Source organism: Bos taurus, chromosome 29 (genome assembly GCF_002263795.3).
Source record: "Bos taurus isolate L1 Dominette 01449 registration number 42190680 breed Hereford chromosome 29, ARS-UCD2.0, whole genome shotgun sequence".
Classification (NCBI taxonomy): domain Eukaryota; kingdom Metazoa; phylum Chordata; class Mammalia; order Artiodactyla; family Bovidae; genus Bos; species Bos taurus.
The window spans coordinates 1,323,371-1,344,803 of record NC_037356.1 but is presented as its reverse complement, the minus strand read 5'-3'; the positions used below and the strand labels follow the sequence as shown (position 1 = coordinate 1,344,803).

At 47.2% G+C, this 21,433-nt stretch overlaps 1 protein-coding gene across 13 annotated transcripts in view; it reads right to left on the bottom strand.

Annotated features, from left to right (window-relative positions):
- The window catches only part of SMCO4 (single-pass membrane protein with coiled-coil domains 4), a 75,280-nt gene that overhangs the window by 33,057 nt on the left and 20,790 nt on the right, over positions 1-21,433 (bottom strand). For 4 of the 13 annotated variants that reach the window (XR_009493318.1, XR_009493317.1, XR_009493319.1 and 1 more), the window contains exon 3: positions 299-383. The exons of 4 other annotated variants lie outside the window; for them this stretch is intronic. Coding sequence is in view for 3 of the 9 variants with exons in the window: in XM_024987288.2 (XP_024843056.1) it covers positions 305-383 (79 nt within the window). In the remaining 6 variants the exon portion in view is untranslated. 5 more of the 13 variants (XM_024987288.2, XM_059883012.1, XM_059883011.1 and 2 more) reach the window with 3 other exon arrangements.

Genomic DNA, 21,433 nt, shown 5'->3' with positions numbered 1-21,433 from the left:
CCCCACATCCCACACGGCTGTGGGAGGACAGAGAGGAGGGGCAGACAGTGCCCCCCGGGATACAGGTCAGTAAGAACGCAGTACAGTGGGGGTTCAAAGGCAGGAGAAACCACACCAGCCAGAGGCGAAAGCCCTCGTTTCCAAGGCGGCCGCCACTGGTGAAGGTAACCTAGGGCGTGGCCAGGCAGAGGAAGGTAAAATGCTACACACAGAGCTGGGTATGTCTGAGAAACAACAGGGACCCTCCAAACCTGGGTTTCCCTCTTAAGAGGACTTTAGCAGACACGGATTTGCTTCTATTTACCTTTTCTTCAACTTCCAAGAACTGCTGGCTTCAGTAGTTTCAGCAAACTGACTTCCAGGAAAGGTGATTTGGATTATTCCTGTTGAGAAATCAGAAGAGGTATAATAGGTTTGTTTGGTTTGCTTTCTGCAGACCTCCTGTGACACCTCCACCAAGTGGCTGCTGAGAGGGTGGTTGCGTGGCTCCCCCAGCTGCTCCGCACCAGCACTCATCCGGCCACGCCCCTCCCTCCCTCACACCGGGCAGGACCGAGGAGCCTGCCTCTCCAGCCCCCAGTACGGTCAGGCTGTTCCCTGCACTCCTGAGGTTCCTGCAACAGACCCTCTGCTGACTTACGCTGGAAAGAGAGCATTTCTTTTCCTTGCAACCAAAAGTTACTTATTTAAAACTACAAGATCCAGGGTTAGGACTAAACACACACACACACACACACACACACACACACAAGTAGAGGGTGATGAAATAAAGACTTCTGAAATGAAGGAAAAATAAAAGAGAGACAGTGACCTGGGCCTCTCCGCTACCGTCCCATAATATCTGAGAGGAGAGGAAGAGAGAGAGGTGGGAAACCCAGAGAGGAGAACCAGCAAATAAGTCATAAAATCTCAGCGGTATTCAATACTAAGACGGAGACCCAGATACTGGGGAGAGAGGGCTCCTAATATGGGTATTACCCATAACAAAATAAAAAAGAATTTCAATGAAAATATAAACATGAGAAACTCTGAAAGTGTCTACAGCACATGATGAATAATTGAGTAACCATATAATGCCTATCAATACTACAATGAGAAGTGAAATAACTTAAAGATAAGTCTTGATTTACTATGCTGGCCTTTTTTTGGTCTTAATAAACATTTTATTTACTCATGGTTGGTGGGTCAGCAATTAGTGCTGGGCTCAGTGGGGTGGTTTTTTTTCTGTTCTTGCCTGGTTTACTCGTGGCTACAGGCATCTGTGGTTCAGCTGAGCCAGATGGTAGACCAGATGACTCAGTTCACATACTAGTGGCCAGTACTAGCTATTTGTGTTATTTTTAGAGTCTATTTTAGTAAACATGAACATTTGTTTCACTAAGCTCTTGAAACATTTATGCCCACTATCCCCTTGACCTAATTTTCCATTGGTTCCTCAGTAGATCAACCATGAAATCACCTACTGTAGGGCTTCAAGACTCTAAACCCTTCTAATCCCTCTATTAGGGGGTAAGATTTTCATGAAGTTTAAAGATAACGGCTATGAAAGTGAGGGCTAGGAGGCAGGGCTAGAAGGTAGATGGTTTTTCAGGGGGTCTGAATGCCAAGTTAAATTGCATGCATACTTAGTCACTCAGTCATGTCTAACTCTTTGCAACCCCATGAACTGTAACCCACCAGACTCCTCTGTCCATGGGATTTCCCAGGCAAGATTACTGGAGTGAGTTTCCAATTCTTACTCTAGGGGGTCTTCCTGACCCAAGGATCAAACCGGCATCTCCTGCACTGGCAGGCACATTCTTTACCGCAGTACCACTTGGGAAGCCCCAAGTTAAGTTGGATGAACTTTATTCAAGCAGCTTAAGAGTCAAGATGACTACAGGCTAATCCCATTCTCTGAGAGAATAATTAGCACTCTGAAAATGTAGAATGTTAAAACTGGGCTATTGAGGGAAAGTACAACCCAAAGCACAAAGACGAAAGCAGTCAGCTGGAAACTAAGTGGACAGTAGCCGTGAGCTTTACCCTTGACAGGGTACTTTGCCTGCTGCTGTTGGCTCATTAGCTGCAGCAAGGGCTTCATGAGCATCTCCTGGCTTCTGGGTCTTCTAGGCAGCTCGGAGCTCCAGGGGTTCAATGGAGCACCAGCGTTCACTCTGTGGGGTACAGAACAGCGACAGGGACACCAGGTGGCCTGCAAAGCAGGCTGAAGGGCAGCGATCCTGTCTGCTCACCCCAGACCTGGCGCCCAGGAGGCCGGCATCCATCCCCATCTGCCCGTTCCGAACAGCAGAGGCACCTGCTCTAATCTCAGCCCCACCTTCTCCTCTCTGGGCTTGTTTCCTTGTCCACAAAACCAGGGAGGGAGACAGGACTCATGGCCCTCAGAGGGTGGTCTGCAGACCAGACCTCTCTGCTGCTGGTTCACAACAAGCCAAGTACAGAAATTAAGAGCAGTTCAAAAGCTTTTAGTGCTTATGACACTGCTACACAGCCAAGCACATGATCAGGGGTCTGTCTTGATGAACAGAGCACAGACTTTTGTATGAGTTTCCTGCAAATGCATAAAAAAAAATTACCACAAACTGAGCAGCATAGCACAACAGAAATTTATTCTCTCACAGTTCTAGGGGCCAGAAGCCTGAAATCAAGGTGTTACAGCCATATCCCCTCCAGACTCTAGAGGAGAGTCCGTTCCTTGCCTCTTTCAGCTGCTGGTGACTGCTGGCATTCCTAGGCTCGTGGCCACATCACTCTTTCATTTCAGTGCCTTCTCGTGTGTGCACGTGTGTAAAATCACTCTCTTCCTCTCTAAGGACACCTGTGGTCACATTTAGGGCCCACCTAGATATAACCTAATATTCCCAGGTGTTGCAGTGGTAAAGAACCCATCTGCCAAAGCAGGAGACACAAGAGACACAGGTTCAATTCCTGGGTCAGGAAGATCCTCCGGAAAAGGAAATAGAAACCCACTCCAGTACTCTTGCCTGGAAAATTCCACTGACAGAGAACCCTGGTGGGCTACAGTCCATTGGGTTGCAAAGAATCAGACATGACTGAGCACACGGTCACACATCCAGATAACCCAAGATGTGTGTGTGTGTGTGCATGTGTGTGCGCGCGTGCTCAGTCATGTCTAACTCTGCAACCCCACGAACTGGTTCAGATACTGTGGAATTCGTGTGCGACCAGTTGTTACATAGTGCGCACGGTACACTCATACCAGTTCACAACTGGAAGAGAAAACCACTGCCCTGCCTTTTGCTCTGCTGGGACCCTGGCTCCTCCGCTACAGCCCAGGAGCCCAGGTGAGATCAGCCTGGAACCACCAGGAAAGGAAAGGAGGCTGACAGGAGGCCGGGGCATGGGGGCAGGCCCCCCACCAGCAGGCAGTGCAGGGGCCACTCCTCTCTACCCTCCTCCTGCCCTCAAACGGCTTTAGCTGTAAAGGGATTAAATTCATCATCTGTTGCTGCTGCTGTTGTTCAAGGGTACCTCCCTCACCCCATCAATGCTCAGAATAGTCAATGTCCAAGTTTGAGAACAGAAACAAAACTGTTTGATTAGAATCCTTGTGGCCGTAGCACTGTCCTACTACTAACATTTGCTCCCCAGCAACATCCTGCCCTATAACTTTTAAAACACCCAGATCCAGGCTTCATAACAGGATGGAAGAGGCACCTGGAAATCTGACAAAGCAAGGGTTTCATTTCTCATTAGAAGCTTGCTTGCCTTGCAGGAGCATTCCTTGTCAAAGAAACTACAATTCTGAGTCCTTTTCCATGTCACATTTCAGCCTTAAAGGGCAGACCATGTCAAAATACCTGAGGATGTTTAAATGACAACACTCAATCCAGGTATGGCCATAGCAAAGTGGCTACTCTCATCATTCAACTAGGAGTATGAAAGGCAAAATCTTTCTGGAAGTAATTTGGCAAATTCTTATTAAATGGTTTAAAACTATATACACCCTCTGATACTATAATTCCATTTTCAGAATTCTACCCTAAGAAATGAATCTGAAATGGGGACAAAACTTAATGCTCAAAGGTATCCATGGCAATGTTTTACATGAAATTAAAAAAAACTGGAAATAAAGTTAATAGTCAATGAAAGAAAATGACTAGACAAATTACGATAGGTTTGTGAATAAAGTTTTATGTAGCCATGAAAAGGACATCTTACAGAGAATTTCTAATAAAAATACCAACTACAATAGCAACAGCTAATCTTTACATGGGTCAAACACTGTCCTAAGCTTACCAGGTGCTTTAGAAATACTAACCCTCTTAATCCTCAAGTTGCTAAGGTTATTATTCCCGCTTTACAGATCAGTAAATGGAGGCACCAATACTTAAGACACTTGCTCAAGATCACCCCGCTAGTAAGAGACCACACGGGGTTTTGAGCCCACCCAGTCTGGCTCAAAAGTCTATGCTCTTAAATCCTCTGACAGTCTGAATAATGGTCCCCAAATATAACAGGTTCTAAGTCTGGAACCTGTAAATGCTACCTTGGGTAGAAATGGCACCTCTTGCCGGTGAAGAATCTTAAGATGGAGAGACATCCTGAATCATCAGGTGGGCCCTAGATGCCCTCCCAAATGCTCTCACAAGAGAGGCAGAGGGAGATTTCACACACACACACACACACACACACACACACAGGAAAGGCAGATGAAAACAGAGGCAGACGTTGGAGAGAGGGGGCCACACTCCGGGAACGCCAGCAGACACCAGAAACTGAGGGTCGAGGGGTGCCCTCCCTCGAAGAGCCTCCAGGGGGCGCACCCACCTCAGGCCCGGCTCAGACTTCTGGCCCCCAGAACTGAAGGAATCCATTTCCATGGTCTTAAGCCATCCAGTTTGTGGAAATCTGCAGCCAGAGGAAACTAACACAAGTTCCCATGCTGTAGTGCTCTCAATGCAAGATAAAATATGCTAAATGCTAAAAGGGGAAATCAAAATTTATACACAATGATCTTAATTATGCATATAAAATGCATGCAAATACAACAAAACGTTTTGTAGTGATTATCTCTGAATACTAGAAATTATGGGTAATTTTCAGCATTATGTCTTTTGATAGTTTTCCAAATTTCTACAATTAATGTGAATTTCTTTTACAAAGAAATGAAAAAAAACTTTTTTAATTAGCAACTCATGATACTTCTGCAACTCTAACTCAATCAAAAAAATGAAAAAAAAAAAAAAAAAATCAAGAAAACTCCCTGAGGATTTTCCTAATTTGGTCTCAGAGCAACACCTGAAGAAACCAATCACCCGGGTGCATTTCATCTCCTAAGAGACTCTAGCCGACCTTCGGCCTCTCTAAAGCCTACCAGTTTTCAGACTCTGGCAGGACCATGACGTGGCTAAAGAAGTTTCAGGCTTGGAAAGAAGAGGACAGTCTGAGTGGGTGCATGATTTCCTATCTATCCATCCACACGAGGTGGTGGGGAGGGGGGAGCACTGGGAGAAGTCCACTCGTTCCCAGAGCCCAAGCAGCCCAAACTGGCATGGGCCACACGCCAAGAACCAAGAGGACTGGTTACTAAACATGGAATGTTTGCCTTCTCTGTGGGTGACTTCACAGAGCAAAACATCACACTAAACACGCGCTTAATCTTACTGAAGTCCAGACTCCAAGCCCATTCTGTTGCAAAACCCTCCTGCTATCATCTGTCCAGGAAGTCAGAGGACCAAAGGCCAATTTCACTGTATCAACATCATATCCTTTGATTAAATACTTTCATATCAAGAGTGTGTTAACATCTTCTCCCAAGGTATGGTCAGAACTGGATCAACACAGAAAGGAGGGCATGCTTCATGTTTTGTTTTGCATGGCAGAAAAGGTTGAAGAGTCAGTGGTTCCCTACAACACAGGCCAGGTCAGAGCCGAGGGGCGTGAAAAGCAGGTACATGGCTTTATTCAGCCCACCCTGTTATGGTGGAGCAAGATCAGGCACGGGGTTGATGGGATCACAGTGTGGAGTTTATCCTTTAGTCTCTGAGCACTCTTATTCACTGACTGTTCAGCCAATCAACATACACGAAGCTACTACATGCCAGGCTCTAAGAGGAAGTTGGCTCACATTTCTAAAGGCCCAGTCTCCAACATGCCATCCCCTCCAATGACACGGCCAGGTGAGGCCCCATCATTACGGAGCCTCTTCATCAGCCTTCTGGATCCCAAGAACGCCAGCAGCAGCAAAATGCAGACAGGGAAGCCTGAACAGGCCCGGTGGAGGTTTGAGAAGGAGAAAAACAAAAAGCAAATGCTTTAGCACTATGGACCATCCGCCCTCTGTCTCTGCAGGTTCTACATCCACGGATTCAACCAACTGCAGATGGAAAATATTAGAAAAAAGAAATTTCAAAAATGTCCCAAAAAGCAAAACAAATTTGCCACATACTGGCAACTATTTACATAGCATTTACATTGTATTTATGACTATCTGGGCTTCCCTGATGGCTCAGATGGTAAAGAATCCACCTGCAGTGCAAGAGACCTGGGTTCAATCCCTGGGTTGGGAAGATCCCCTGGAGGAGGGCATAGCAACCCACTCCAGTATTCTTGCCTGGAGAACTCCATGGACAGAGGAGCCTGGCGAGCCACAGTCCATGAGGTCACAAAGAGTCGGACATGACTGAGCAACCAAGCACACATATGACTATTTACACAGGATCTACAGATGATTTAGAGTATACGGGAAGGTGCTATAAATAATCTATAGATTTAAAGTATACGGGAAGACGTACACAGGTTTTATGCAAATACTAAGTCATTTTATGCAAGAAACTTGAGCATCTGGGGATTCTGGTATCTGCAAGAGTCCTGAGACCAATCTCCCAGGGGTACCAAGAGATAACTGTACCTTCCAACACACCATCAACATAACACTTGTAATTTGCAGGGATCAGTTGATGATAATTGAACCTCCCACTTGACCATCTACTCCACACAGTAGTGTATTAATATTTTCTCAAAGTATTTTTTCTTTTTGCTAGCCATTGAATGCCTAAATCTACCAGTGTCTAGCCTTAAGAAGTACTAAATACAAGGTATAAATTAACGCATGAATAAACATGTGTAATCAATTTACTAATCTGTAAAAACTCAAAAAGGCAGTTTACACAATTATCTCCTAAAGAAAATTCCAAGGAACCTAATCCTGTGAGACATGCCAAGAAAAGTTTCATGTGTTATTCAACTGGTGAGAAATAGTACATTCTGTAGCCTCCCATCCCACTTAAAAATTCACAGTGCACATCATACAATGAAGAATACATGAAAGCCTTCAATTAAACACATTTTGAACTTCCCAAATCAACTTAACCACAGATGCCCTTTCATGCTTAATTAATACTTGCTGATATAAGAGAACCAACATTCTAAGAAAACCCTGGGAAAACAGTAACCCAATTCTTTGTTGGTTCAAAAAACATTTATTAAGCCCTGGAAACAAAAATAATATAAGGGTGATGAAGACAGGCAACATTAAACAAGTTAATATTTAATAGGAATGATACTTGGTGCTATCACCACCTAAGATAAATGTGAAAACTGGCTCACGGCCTACTGTCTACTGGAAGAGACCCATGAACACGTGATGAGTAGAACCAATATTAACTGAAGTGACAGAGACATGCACATATAGCTACATACATGTATATATGTATAAGTGTGTGTATTTGCACACACTCATAGGAAGGGAGAAGGTTTTCCAGGCAGATGAGAAGCAAGAGTGTCCAATGTGCAGAGGTTTTGTGCACACATTGGTCTTATCCAGTGGTTTTCAAAATATGGTCCAAGACCCTCTCTGGGGGTGCTGCCAGGTCAAGACTATCTTCACTTGTGTGACATTTGCACTGATGGTGCAAACACAATGGTGGGGAAAATGGCTGGAGCCTTGGCCAGTAATAAGGCAGTGGCATCTGACTGTGATAGCCGTCACTGTAATCTCCACCACCACACTCTCACAGTTTAAAAAAAAAAAAAGATCAATTTCATCTAAGAATATACTAAAGGAAGCATTAAAAGTTATTAATTCCACTAAATATTAACCTTGAGTACGTATCTTTTTACTATCCCGTGACAAAACGAGAAGCACACACAGCACTTCTGCTACAAGCCCAAGTGTGGTGGTTCTTGGCAGGAAAAAGCACTCATACAACGGAGCGGCAAGCCGAACTGGCCACTCTTCCACTGAATGCCATTTAACTTGAAAGAATGACTGACAGAAAAGCTACAGTGACTCAGATCTGGGTGTTTTCAGAATGAATAAAGGGAGCTTGTTAGTTCAAGGAAAACTGACAGTATTTGTTACTAAAGAAAAATTTGAGCTTTCAAGCAAAAATTAAAATTTGGAAAAACTCTATTGGCCACTATGAGCTCTAGAGTCTTTCAATACTTTAAGGCTTTTCAGAGGAGAGCGGTAGTGACAGCAACTAATGTGATGTTATCCAAATGACTCACGCATGATGCTGCAAAATGCATAAAAGATCTTTTCAAATGCAAGACAGACCAAAAGATTTTAATGTAACAGAATATGAGAAACTCTTTGATATAAGATTTCAGATTCTATGCTGCAACAAACCTTGAAGAAACTACCACTTGTCAAGCTCTGATATAGTTTCAAAGACTATCCACAATTAACTGAATAGGTTGTTAAAACATTCCTCCCTTTTCCAACTATATCCAGGTAAGGCTGTATTTTCTTCATACATAAAACACAACAGGGCTTCCGTGGTGGCTTAGTGGAGAGAAATCCACCTGCCAATGCAGGAGACACGGGTTGGATCCCCGATCTGGGAGGATCCCACGTGCTGCAGAGCAACAAAGCCCAAGCACCACAGCGGCCGAGCCTGCGCCCCAGAGGGCCGGAACCTCCGCTTCCGGGCCATGCGCCCTGCAGCCTGTCCTCGGCAACAGGAGAGACCACCGCAATGAGCAGCCTGTGCGCTGCAACGAAGTGAGGCCCCCGCAACTAGAGAAAAGCCACAGAGCAATGAAGACCCAGCACAGCCAAAAATTAATTTTTCTAATTTTTAAAACACACACACACAACATACTACAACAGAATGAAGGTAAACCATTGATGAGAGTCCAGCTGTCTCCCATTAAGGCAGGCAATAAAGTTATCTGGAAAGAAGCAAAACAATGTTGCCCTTCATTTCCTGCTTTGGAAACAGTTATTTTTCATTAAGAGTGTTATCTGTATTATGTAATGGGTTTATTACTGCTATATTTAAGCTAATTTAAATAAACACTTCAAAATCTTTTCAACTTCAATTTCTAATATTATAAGTACTGCTAGAGATAACCCACATAACTGAAAGCTCTTTGGGGATCTCACTAGCTTTTAAGAGTTTTAAAAGGGGTCCTGAAATGAAAAGTTAGAGAGCGGCTGGTTGTGGGGGGAGGGGAGGGGACGGTGAAGAGGCGGCCGGAGGGCCCGCAGTGGCCCCCACTGTGGTGAGGGCTCAGGGCTGATCTGACAAGAGCCAGCAGGAGTGGGGAGCACCAAGAGGATGCAACAGACGTGCCTGCCAAAGAAAGAGCAAGGACACCATAGAGCTGACCCCTACTCGATGAACATACAATTCTAAACGCCAGTCAGTCTGATGGGAAGGCAGACTGCAGGACACTGAAGGTCCATTACTACAATCTAAAAAACATGAAATACAAATTCCTATAAAAGAGGAGGAACAGAAAAGTATTAAAATTTAACAACAGAAGGGAAAGAAGCAAGGTCACGCAAAATAGACATGCAACCAACTAGAATTCTGCAAAGTGAAGGAAATCATCAGTAACAGTACAGGGCTTTAAAGATCTAAAGATACCAAAATCAAGGTGCACTTTGGGCAAGGCTGAAAAGTAAAAATAAATGAGCAGTAAAGAGCAGTAAGCCGTAGCAGTAAAGAGGGGAAATGAATGCAGCCCAGAGAAGACAGACAGAAGTCTTCCCAACTCAAAAGCTGGGAGGAAATCAGCTCCTATTTCCAGATTGTGGGCTCCATCCACTCCAGGGTGGGGCGGGGGCTGGGGAGCTGCTGGGGGAGCGGGCACAAAGCACTCAACAAGGAAGGAGACTCCTGCAGAGTCCAGCACAGGCAGAGGCCAGGGATCCTTAACTGGACGACCAGAGTCTCGCCCAGGAAAAGATGGATCACGCCAGTCAAAAACCCAGACCACCAGACAAGACAACTGTTAGAAGTTGCTCTCAAGGAGCTTATAATCATTATTTTCTAAATCAAAAACAAAAATCAAGGAACTTTCCAGGCAGTCCAGTGAAGTCCAGTAATTAAGACTCCGGGGGCACAAGTTTGGTTTCTGGCTGGGGAAGATCCTGCAGTGCTGCAAACAAAAAAGACAACAAGAAGAAAACCTAAACCCCACAAACATCCATAGGCTAGCTGTAAGGAAAATGCGAACGGCATGCTCTGAGAACAGAAGAGGTTGGCAAGTTTCTCAAACTTCCTGGGCCTCAGTTTTCTCTTCTGCCAGGTGGGGAGTTCTGTTCTCTCAAAGCCTCCGAGATGAGGAGGTCAGCAGGATCAGGCTTCACAGGCCCTGTGACCACACAGACTGAGCACCCTCCCAAAAGTGCTGGAGCCTGTGACAGAGACCAGGAGCATCCAGGCTGCAAGGATGCAGGTCGGATGGGGGGAGAGGACAAGAGAACAGGTTCAGATGTCTGTCAAACAGAAACTGCCCAACTTCTGTTTTCACCACAACCTGCAGAGTGAGAAAGACACTTTACTTGGCAACCCAGCAAGCGCGCGCACGCGCACGCACACACACACACACACACACACACACACCACGCAGCGTCTCTGAGATGCAGGCTTCCAGTCTGACCCTGGTCAGTTTCTCCACTTCCTGCAGTCCAGTTCCTCCCCTGTAAGTCAAGGACAGGAAAAACGACACCATGACTTCAGTTGTTGTGGAGAAATAAGTCAACGTGTATAAAGTGCTTCATGGCGTCAACCTTTCTCTGTAAAACTCTTACTATACACAACTTTCATAAAACTCAACCTGACTATGTGTATTCCACTCTCATGCCTTCCTCCCATTCTATCTCTTCTTCTTTTTTAATATTGGCAGAGACCCTCTGGATTAACTTCGGAACCCCGTTACCGGGGTCCTGACCTCCAGCTGGAGACGAGGGCTTGGACCTGGGTAATGGTAATGGAGGAGACAGAGCTGATAGTTTTGGGGTGACTGGTTACAGGGGAGGGGGTGTCAGATGACTCAGTCCTCTGGGATGATGACGTTGTTGGGGGAAAACCGACACCCACCCTGGCCAGACACCGTAGTGACCACTTGCAGGAGTTATCTTAAATAGCAGGTCCTAACAAGCTGCTGCTGCTGCTGCTAAGTCGCTTCAGTCGTGTCCGACTCTGTGTGACCCCATAGATGGCAGCCCACCAGGCTCCCCCGTCCCTGGGATTCTCCAGGCAAGAACACTGGAGTGGGCTGCCATTTCCTTCTCCAATGCATGAAAGTGAAAAGCAAAAGTGAAGTCACTCAGTCGTGTCCAACTCTGAGCGACCACATGGACTGCAGCCTACCAGGCTCCTCCGTCCATGGAATTCTCCAGGCAAGAGTACTGGAGTGGGGTGCCATTGCCTTCTCCAACGAACAAGCTACGACCAAACAAAAGACTTTGAGGAAGTCAAAAGGAGAGAGGAGAAGCCAGTGTCCAACCTCCCAGAATCCTCCTTGCTGGCATCCACCTGGGCTCAACACCACGTGCGGCAGGAGGAACCACCCTGAGTCAGAAGGGCTGGCCAGAGACAGGGGGAAACTCACCAGCACCATCAAGCCCGAGCCTGCACGCCACACGGCGGAGCAGTCCTCCTGCCTCCCCGGGCGCCCCTTCGCAAATGAAGCCTCTTGCCTTGTCGGCACGTGTGTCTGCGAAACTTCATTTCCAGGTGTTAGACGAGAGCCCACTCTCAGCCCCAGAGGGGTCCTCATTCCTACCGCAATGTTGCAATGTTGCTGTTTGAGATGGGGAGCCCCAGGGCGGGGAGCAGGAGTGGGTCTGCGGGAGGGGAGGGAGAGAGGAGACACTGGGTCTAAACCTCCTGCCAGGAGACAGGGTGAGGGGACAAAGGGGGCCTTCACAGTCCACCAAGCAGGGAACCAGGCGGAGAGATCTCACACCAGAACCACAGCTATGGATGCCGAATGAGTTTTTCCAGACTGTGCTGTGGAGGTGGACAGCCTCTGTGAACTCGCCCACGAACAGTGAGTGATGGAGGACCTGGGGACCCAGGGCTCCTGCCAAACATCTCTCCTTGTCCGCCCAGCATCAAGTACTAACACACTCAATTAGAGTCCGTCTGCCCATCTGCTTCCTCCACTAAGCGAGCTGCTTCGGGGCAGGGACCACCCTGGGTCATGCATCTTTCTACTTCCCAGGCCTCCCCAGCACGCGGCCCAGCCCACTGCCTCTGGGAGGTGCTCAATTCAGTGATTCAACGTGATAAAAACCCCAAAAAGGCCACTTACAGTTCAGGACACTAAGATAAGGTACAGCAGATGGGACAGACAAACAGAACCTGCCAGAATTTGTGGTCACTTGAGGATGTGGGCCAAGAAATTCACAGACAAAAGGAACCTGCAAAAAACTGTGAAAACTCCGCAATGCGAGACGGGTGTGGATCTTCATCATAATTATGGGAGGTATTAAGCAGGTCAGGGAGGGAATCAGGAAGACATAGGAAAAATAAAACTGGAAAGATGGGGGGTAACGTGTGTATGTCATTCGACCTCTTCCAAGGTCACCCTGGATGTTGGATTCGTCTCTTCACTCCCCTTGCTGTATTTTTCCATCAGCTCTAGGCCTTCTCAGGCGTGCCTCTGTTTCCGATCCTCTGCCATCCTCCAAAGCCCAGCTCCTTGGAGGTTACCTATTTTCTTACATGTATGTGACTTGTTCCCCCAACCAGCTGGAATGGTAATACACATCTTCTTATGCAAACACCCCCATCCTTTGCACAGACGAGGCACCCAATAGCCGTTGACTGACTGGTTTTTATACTGATTACGTTTGCTGCTGCTGCTGTTAAGTCGCTGAAGTCGTGTCTGACTCTGTGCGACCCCATAGATGGCAGCCCACCAGGCTCCACCATCCCTGGGATTCTCCAGGCAAGAATACTGGAGCAGGTTGCCATTTCCTTCTCCAATGCATGAAAGTGAAAAGTGAAAGTGAAGTAGTTCAGTCATGTCTGACGCTTAGCGACCTCATGGACTGCAGCCTACCAGGCTCCTCCGTCCATGGGATTTTCCAGGCAAGAGTACTGGAGTGCAAATTCAGATTCAGATTTTCTAGTCTTACCCCCTTTAGTTGCAACCATTACTAAAGCTGTCATTTTAATAGTAACAGCTATATTTATTAAGCACCTACCATATACAATGCACAACTAAGGACCTTAAATGCAGCATCTCCTGCAATCTTCAATCTGCAGGGTAGGGATTATTATTTCCATTTTACGGATGACAAGATTGAAGCTCAAAGAGACAACAGAGTTGAGTAAGTGGCAACACTGGAATTCAGACCTAAGGCTACTTAACTCCAAAGTCAAATAAACACAATCACTCTGAATTTTCCGCCCTCTTTTTCCCTGGCACAGGGTCTGGAGAACAGCCCATCTGATATGGAGTCCACAGTCAATACTCACCAAAGACCTAAGCAGGGCTCAACTCACAGAAAGCTTTTTTAGGCTTGAGAAAGCCACAGTTTATCAAGACTCATTCATTCATCTCCTACCAGCACATAGGTCAAGTCAAGCTTATTTTTAACTCTATCACTTAAAAAAAAAATGGAATGTACTAATGGCCTCACTTGTTTCTGAAAGAACGTTTAGGGAATTCCCTGAGGGTCATGGTTAGGACTCCATGCTTCCACTGAACGGGGCCTAGGTTTGATCCCCGATTGGGGAACTAGGATCCCACAAGCCTCACAGCATGGCTAAAAAATATATTTTTTTAATTAAAAAAAATTTTTTAAAGAGTGTTTAATTAAACTAAGAAACTACGCTCAGACTAATCAAATTATTAGTGTCAGGTCGTTAGTAAAACAGTCACAAAACGCACAACAGCTTCCATATCTGCTGTGTTTCAGTCTACCCAACTCCCCAACATACATGACTTCATCTGAGCATCTCAGTAACCATGGGGTGAGAACAAAACAAGACTAAGACGTTCAGTGAGTCCCCGACGGTCACAGTTCCTGTGACTCAGGACCTGGTTATAAGCTACAAAAGAAAGCGCTCTGAGCAGCAGGGTCACAGGAGAAAGAAGACGCCCCGGGCAGCAGGGCTCCCAGTCCCCCCCAACCCCCACCCCGCAGCGTCCTCGTCCCCGCCCTGGACGGCCCAGACTTACCCTGCAGACAGGAAGCCGGCACTGCGGAGCCCGCGTCCCCGCCCACCACCTCAGAAGGAAAGGCTCTGGGGCCTGGAGTTCGGGATGCCAGGGGGGTGAGTCTGAAATGCCTCCCTGCTCCCCAGCACTGTGCTGGGTGGGGGACAGGGGGATGGATGGCCCCCAGAGGCGTCCCATCATCACATCCTCTCCACGTCTGAAGCCCTCCCCTTCATCTCTCTGACCTGGCTGAGGGGTCCAAAAGTCATGCTTTCCCCTTGTAATTTCCACACAGGAGGCTGCCTCAAGTTTGCAATGGTACAGAACAGCCCCACACTGGCAGCTCCGGATAAACAGAGGCAGGAAAAGAAAACCATTTTAACATCCTACTGTTAGTGTGGTAGTCGCTCAGTCACATCCAACCCTGTGTGACCCCATGGATCGGAGCCCGCCAGGCTCCTCTGTCCATGGGGATTCTCCAGACAAGAATACTGGAGGGGGTTGCCAGGCCCTCCTCCAGGGGATCCTCCTGACCCAGAGATCGAACCCAGGTCATCCATATTATAGCAGGCAGATTCTTTACCATCTGAGCTACCAGGCAAGCCCACATGACTGCAATTACTGCCTTGGAGTGAGATACCTGGGGCTTCATAATAAATTCTTCCCTTTTACTAAAAAAAAAAAAAAAAGATTCAAGGGGAGCCCTGCCTGGCCCAAGTAGGTCAAGGGTCTACTTACAGCACAGGGACAAATCAAGAACCACTCCCGGCAGGTCCCAAGTTCAGACAGAGGAAAGGTGCTTCCCCAGAAAAACAGGAAGAGTCCACCAGTCTCCAACAAAGGAAGAAGGCTTATTTAAGGCAGACGAAATAACACCATAAACATAAGTATTCAGAAACCCTGCACACACAACTGCTAAGCCACTGCTCTTCAGATCCCAAGTCCAGTAATCCCACTCATTCTACACCACAGCTGACATTATTTGGGCACTAAATTGTAAAGCAATAACAGTAAAGAACAGCCAGTGTAGAATAAGGTGCTAATTGTGCAGTAAAGATGCTTAGTGCAAACAGAATTCAGATAAATCAATGCACCCTTTTACATCCACGGAATATTCTAAAACTAGACATCTCCGAAGAATTGACACTTCTGAACTGTGGTATTGGAGAAGACTTTTGAGAGTCCCTTGGACTGCAAGGAGATCTAACCAGTCCATCCTAAGGGAGATCAGTCCTGAGTGTTCACTAGAAGGACTGATGTTGAAGCTGAAACTCCAATAGTGTGGCCACCTGATGTGAAGAACTGAAACTCATTTGAAAAGACCCTGATGCTGGATAAGATTGAAGGTGGGAAGAGAAGGGGACGAGAAGAGGATGAGATGGTTGGATGGCATCACCGACTCAATGGACATGGGTTTGGGTGGACTCCGGCAGTTGGTGATGGACAGGGAGGCCTGGCATGCTGCGGTTCATGGGGTCACAGAGTCGGACACGACTGAGTGGCTGAACTGAACTGAACTGAGAGATCTCCACACCACAGTTTTGTGCTAGGATGAAACAGAAACCATGTTTCTTCATCAACGAGAGCCAGGCCTGCCTCCCAGCTCCCTTCTGACTCCCTACAGCTGAGTGAAAGGTCTCTCCTTGGGTCCACGACTTTTTACTCCTCTCTGCCCAGGTGACAACTAAAGGCCCTGCTTCTCAGGAAGGAAGCAGAAATCAGAAACACAAACCCAAGTCAACCAAGATGAAGGCAAGGGCCCAACTCTCTGAAGAGACTAAAGGGCCAACACAGAAGGCAGGGCCCGTGGGAGGGAAGGAAGTGGAGGGGCAGGGGCCCTGCAGCCCGCCGGGGGTTTCCTTCTTCTTCATTAAATACAGCTCTCACCCTCACTGCTGCTTCATAAATATTCTTTGCTGTAGCTGGTTCCACTGGCTGCACGGGGTTATGATGACTTCTAAAAGCAATCCAAGAAGTGGGAGCTTTTGATCCTTTTCTCAGTGGTCTAACCTAAACCTGGGTCACTGGAATCACCCCCACTTCTCTGCTTCCAGCATCTTGCTTCTCTTCCTAAGCTATGGCCACTTCATTGTCTCTCTCCACAGACCAGAGAGAAACGCTGGTATTTACTGGGCGCTTCCCTGGTGGCTCAGATGAGAAGGAATCTGCTTGCAGTGCAGGAGATGCGAGTTTGACCCCTGGGTCAGGAAGATCCCCTGGAGAAGGAAATGGAAACCCACTCCAGTACTCTTGCCTGGAGAATCCCATGGACAGAGGAGCCTGGTGGGCTAAAGTCCATGGGGTCGCAAGAGTCAAACACAACTTAGTGATTAAACAACAACATGGTAATGCTATGTTTAACTTTTAAGGATCTCTTTTACATGTCTTGAAAATAGGAAATGCTACAAAGAAAAGCCAGAAGGATACTGAAAGCAAAATGCAAAACCTCAGTGAGATCAAAGAAGTTTAAAAAAAAAGTTTATCTAGTCTCACCCCTTCTTTCAATAAGCTGAAGTCTGGGCACAAGGAACCGAAACAGTATACTTCTTCTTAAAAGGCTAAGAACACTAGCAGGAGAAAGCTAAGATATGTAATTCTTGTTGTTCAGAGCGAGCCGCGAGCGGCCCAGGGCACAGACGCAGCCTCTCTGCACCTGCCTCACCGGCTCTCATGCGGCTGATCACCACCAACGCTTTAGCAGGATGGCCAGTGGCAAGACGGAAACGTGGAGGGGCTGCACCAGAAGAGGCCACGTCGACACCTTTAAATTAAGTGAAGAAGAAAATAGCTCGCTGAAGGCAGAGTGAGCTAACCACAAATGACAAACCGACTCTTCTGACACAAGCAAAACGCCAGCGTGACGGGGACGGCGGCGAGCCAGGAGACAGGCAGGGGCGCCAGCGGCGCTCGGGGGCAGGGGGTCCATAAACCGCAACCCAGTCAGCTCGCTGTGCGTGGCTCCCCACAGACACACCTGAAACACCAGCGGGGGCCAAAGCAGAGTCTAGCAAAGATGCATGTGCCAAAGGCAGAAGTACTCCCAGATTAGCTCTAGCAAGCCCTTTAAAGTTCAAACCAGAGCTTATTATGAATCAAAAAAAAGTCATTCCTTTCTCACGAGTGGCTCTGCCTGGTCGCTTCAGATACAGACAGGCCCAGTGCTTGGACTGGGGAACGTGATAAAGACAAATACAGACGTGACTTAAAAGCCAACAGCAAAGTGGGCTTCCCGGGTGGCACTAGTGGTAAAGAATCCTCCTGCCAATGCAGGAGAAGCAAGAGACACGGGTTTGATTCTTGCCTGGAATATTCCAGGGACAGACAAGCCTTGTGGCTACAGTCCTTAGGGTCCCAAAGTGTTGGACATGACTGAGCACGCATGCCAGCACACACACACAAATGCACACACATGCCCTTACCTGTAACATCCCTTATGTGTGAGCTTCTGGAAGGTCGAGACTTAACTCCCACCTACCAGGCAGACCTATGGTCTGAATACGTGGGAAAGAGTATAGAAAAGCACAAGGACTCATTTGACAGAGGAGAGGGAAACAGACATACACTGAGAATAATATAAAATCCAGGTGAAAAAAAAACAAAGGTTATCAGGACAGAGAGCTACAGGTCCTTGATAAAGTGGGATTCTCCTGGCACCCAGCATCACGTCACTCAGGCCCGAGAAAAAACAGAACGCCTGGCTGCAAAGCGGAGTATTAGACCTAGGAGTGTATGACGTCTGTGCCCGTCCTTTGTTTTAGAGAAAACAATACTGAGGTTTGGAGAGATTCAGCAACATATCCAGGACTGACTGTTAACAACGGCAAAGCCAGGCCTGGTCTCCTGGAAGGCCTTCCACTAAACAGTATTGATGATGGTGGTGCTGGTGCTGGTGCTGAAGAATTTACAAGCAAACATTACAATGAGGGCTTTACATATATTATCCCATTCAATCAATCCTCAACAAACTATAAGACAGTAGCAGTACTTAGGTGGTGCCAGTGGCAAAGAACATGCCTGCCAAGACAGGAGACATAAGAGACCCCGGTACGATCCCTGGGTCGTGAAGACCCCCGGGAGGAGGACATGGCAACCACTCCAGTGTTCTTGCCTGGAAAATCCCATGGATGGAGGAGCCTGGTAGGCTGCAGTCCATGGGGTCACCAAGAATCAGACACAACTGAGCGACTTCACTTTCACTTTTCACTTTCATGCATTGGAGAAGGAAATGGCAACCCACTCCAGTGTACTTGCCTGGAGAATTCCAGGGACAGGGGAGCCTGGTGGGCTGCCATCTCTGGGGCTGTACAGAGTCGGACACGACTGAAGTGACTTAGCAGCAGCAGCAGCAGTACTTAGGTGGTGCCAGTGGCAAAGAACATGCCTGCCAAGACAGGAGACATAAGAGACCCCAGTGCAATCCCTGGGTCGTGAAGATCCCCTGGAGGAGGAAATGGCAACCCACTCCAGGGTTCTTGCCTGGAGAATCCCATGACAGAGGAGCCTAGAGGGTTACGGTCCACAGGGCCACAAAGAGTTGGGACAGGACTGAAGTGACTTAGCGCACGTGCAGTACTATTATTAGCCCATTTCACACGTGAGGTGCAGAGAGGTTAAGCTACTGGCCCAAAGTCACACAGCTACTGGTAGAAGCAAAGGGAGATGTGCAACAGCATGGATGAACCTGGAAAGCATTACGCTAAGTGAAAGAAACCTGACACAGAAAAACAGATAAACCACAGCAGGATCTCACTGATACGTGGAATCTAAAAAAGTCAAAACCCATGGAGAAGCGCAGAACAGAATGGTGAAGGCTGGGGTGGGGGGCAGGGAGATGATGGTCAGAGAGAACAAACATTCAGTCATGGGATGAATACATTCTAGGGTGTAATGTGCAACATGCAGACGACAGTTAATAATACCGAATGCCTAATTTGCTACGAGGTAGACCCTCAGTGTTCTCACCACACACAACAGAAGTGGTGACTGTGTGAGGTGACGCATGTGTTAATTTACTTGATTGCGATAATCATTTCACAATGTGTGTATGTACATCAAATCATCTCGTGGTACTCCTTAAAAATATACACTTTTTATTTGTTAATTATGCCTCAGTACAGCTAGGAAAAATAAATAAGAGGGAAAAAAGCAGCACATGAAGGATGGAAACCTAGGTCTAGCTGAAATCCATGCTCTTGACACTTATATTAATATTTGACTGCCTCCAAACAAGGGAGGAAGTCACATTTTTAACTAAAATGTACACCAGAAACTTCTTATCACTGGGTAGTTTTTATTGTCTTATCACCTTGCCATTCAAGATTAAATACAAACAAAAAAAAAACAATCTGTACTAAGGGGTATAAAGAACAAAAATATTTTAACTTTGGTGAGAAGGCTTAAGACTCTCCAGCCCAGACAACAGAACTGATTAGACTCAGACCTGAAAAATTAGAGGCTGGAGCCAAAACACGTCCCTTTGGGATTTTGTCTGGCATCTTGCACTTTCAACAAGTTCCATATTTATTTTCACAGAGCTAATTCTGACTGGATAGTGTTGCTGCCAGGCCCGGTTGGTGATTTCAGAAATCAGTGTTTACCAGATCTTGGCACTTCCACTAAAAACATCACAGAATCACCAGTTTAATCATAAGCGTGGCTACGTTTAGTTTTAGAAAACAGTTATTTTTGAAAATTGTCAAAATGTAAAAAATGACATTAAATGAAACTGATGCTTTTTGATTAAATAAAAAGCATCTGACTTTTGTAAGAAATGCCATTTATCTTCTCAGATACCACAGTGAGAGTGCCATCTCATCGTACATGGAGATGCTTTGCTCTGTAAGCTGCAGAACCAGAATGTCTCCCTGCAGACACCTGCCCCAGCGCCACACCACGACCTTTCCCTGCACAACCAAACCGCAGGCTCGGGCTTCCAGTCCCTCCACGATCTACACCCGTCCCAGAACTGCAGCTCCACGAGGGCCACCTGCTGCAGGCCCCGTGAGTCACAATCCTCAATGTGCATCACAAAGACGAGGGCAGCAGAGAAGGCCTCCTGCACACGATCAGAGGCCCAGTGCTGTGTGAAGGCCCTGGCTCAAGCTCTCTCCTCTCATGCCCCCCACACTCGGCAGGAGGTGCCCCTCTTACCGCCAGCTTTAAAGACTGAGGCACTGAAGCTCAGCAGGGCTAAGGGAGCTGCCCTGGGCCGCACACACGCACACAACCCAGGTCCCTCAGACGTGAGCGCCCAGCCCTCGGCCCCCTCACCCCGTGGGGCTCTCCCTCCCCTCAGATGTGAGCGCCCAGCCCTCGGCCCCCTCGCCCTGCGGGGCTCTCCCTCCCCTCATGCACAAAGCCCAGGAAGGCCCCCCTGCCATCTCCTCAGACAGCGCAGGGCAGGTTCTCACTTCCAGTCTGAAGGGAAAATGCTAGCGGTTCTCCCAGACAAACCAGCTGGATAAAGGGAGCATAAAAGGAAGAGAAAACATCTCTGCCCTTAAGAACTCGACCGTCTAAGCTAGAGGGCTCTAAACAAATCCCTGTATCTCTAGGGCATTTCCGGTCAGCAGTGTATTTCCATCGTCATCTGGGACACATGCACACACACGGAGCCTGACTGCGTGTGACGCGCTGACACTTCCTAACCTTCTTTCCTTTTCTTTTAATTCGAGTATAGTTGGTTTACAATATTACAGTCATTTCAGGTGTACAACATAATGATTCAATACTTTTATAAATTATATTCCATTGAAAATTATTATAAAATATTGGGTATATTTTCTGTGCTGTAGAATATATCCTTGTGTGCTCAGTCACTCAGCTGTGTGGGACTCTTTACAATCCTATGGATTGTTGCCCACCAGGCTCCTCTGTCCACAGGATTCTCCGGGCAGGAACACTGGAGTGGGTTGCCATGCCCTCCTCCAGGGGGTCTTCCCGACCCAGTGATCCAACTCCTGTCTCCTGTGTCTCCTGCACTGCAGGTGGATTCTTTACCGCTAAGCTATCAGGAAAACTCCACAATATACCCTTGTTGCTTATTAATTTTATA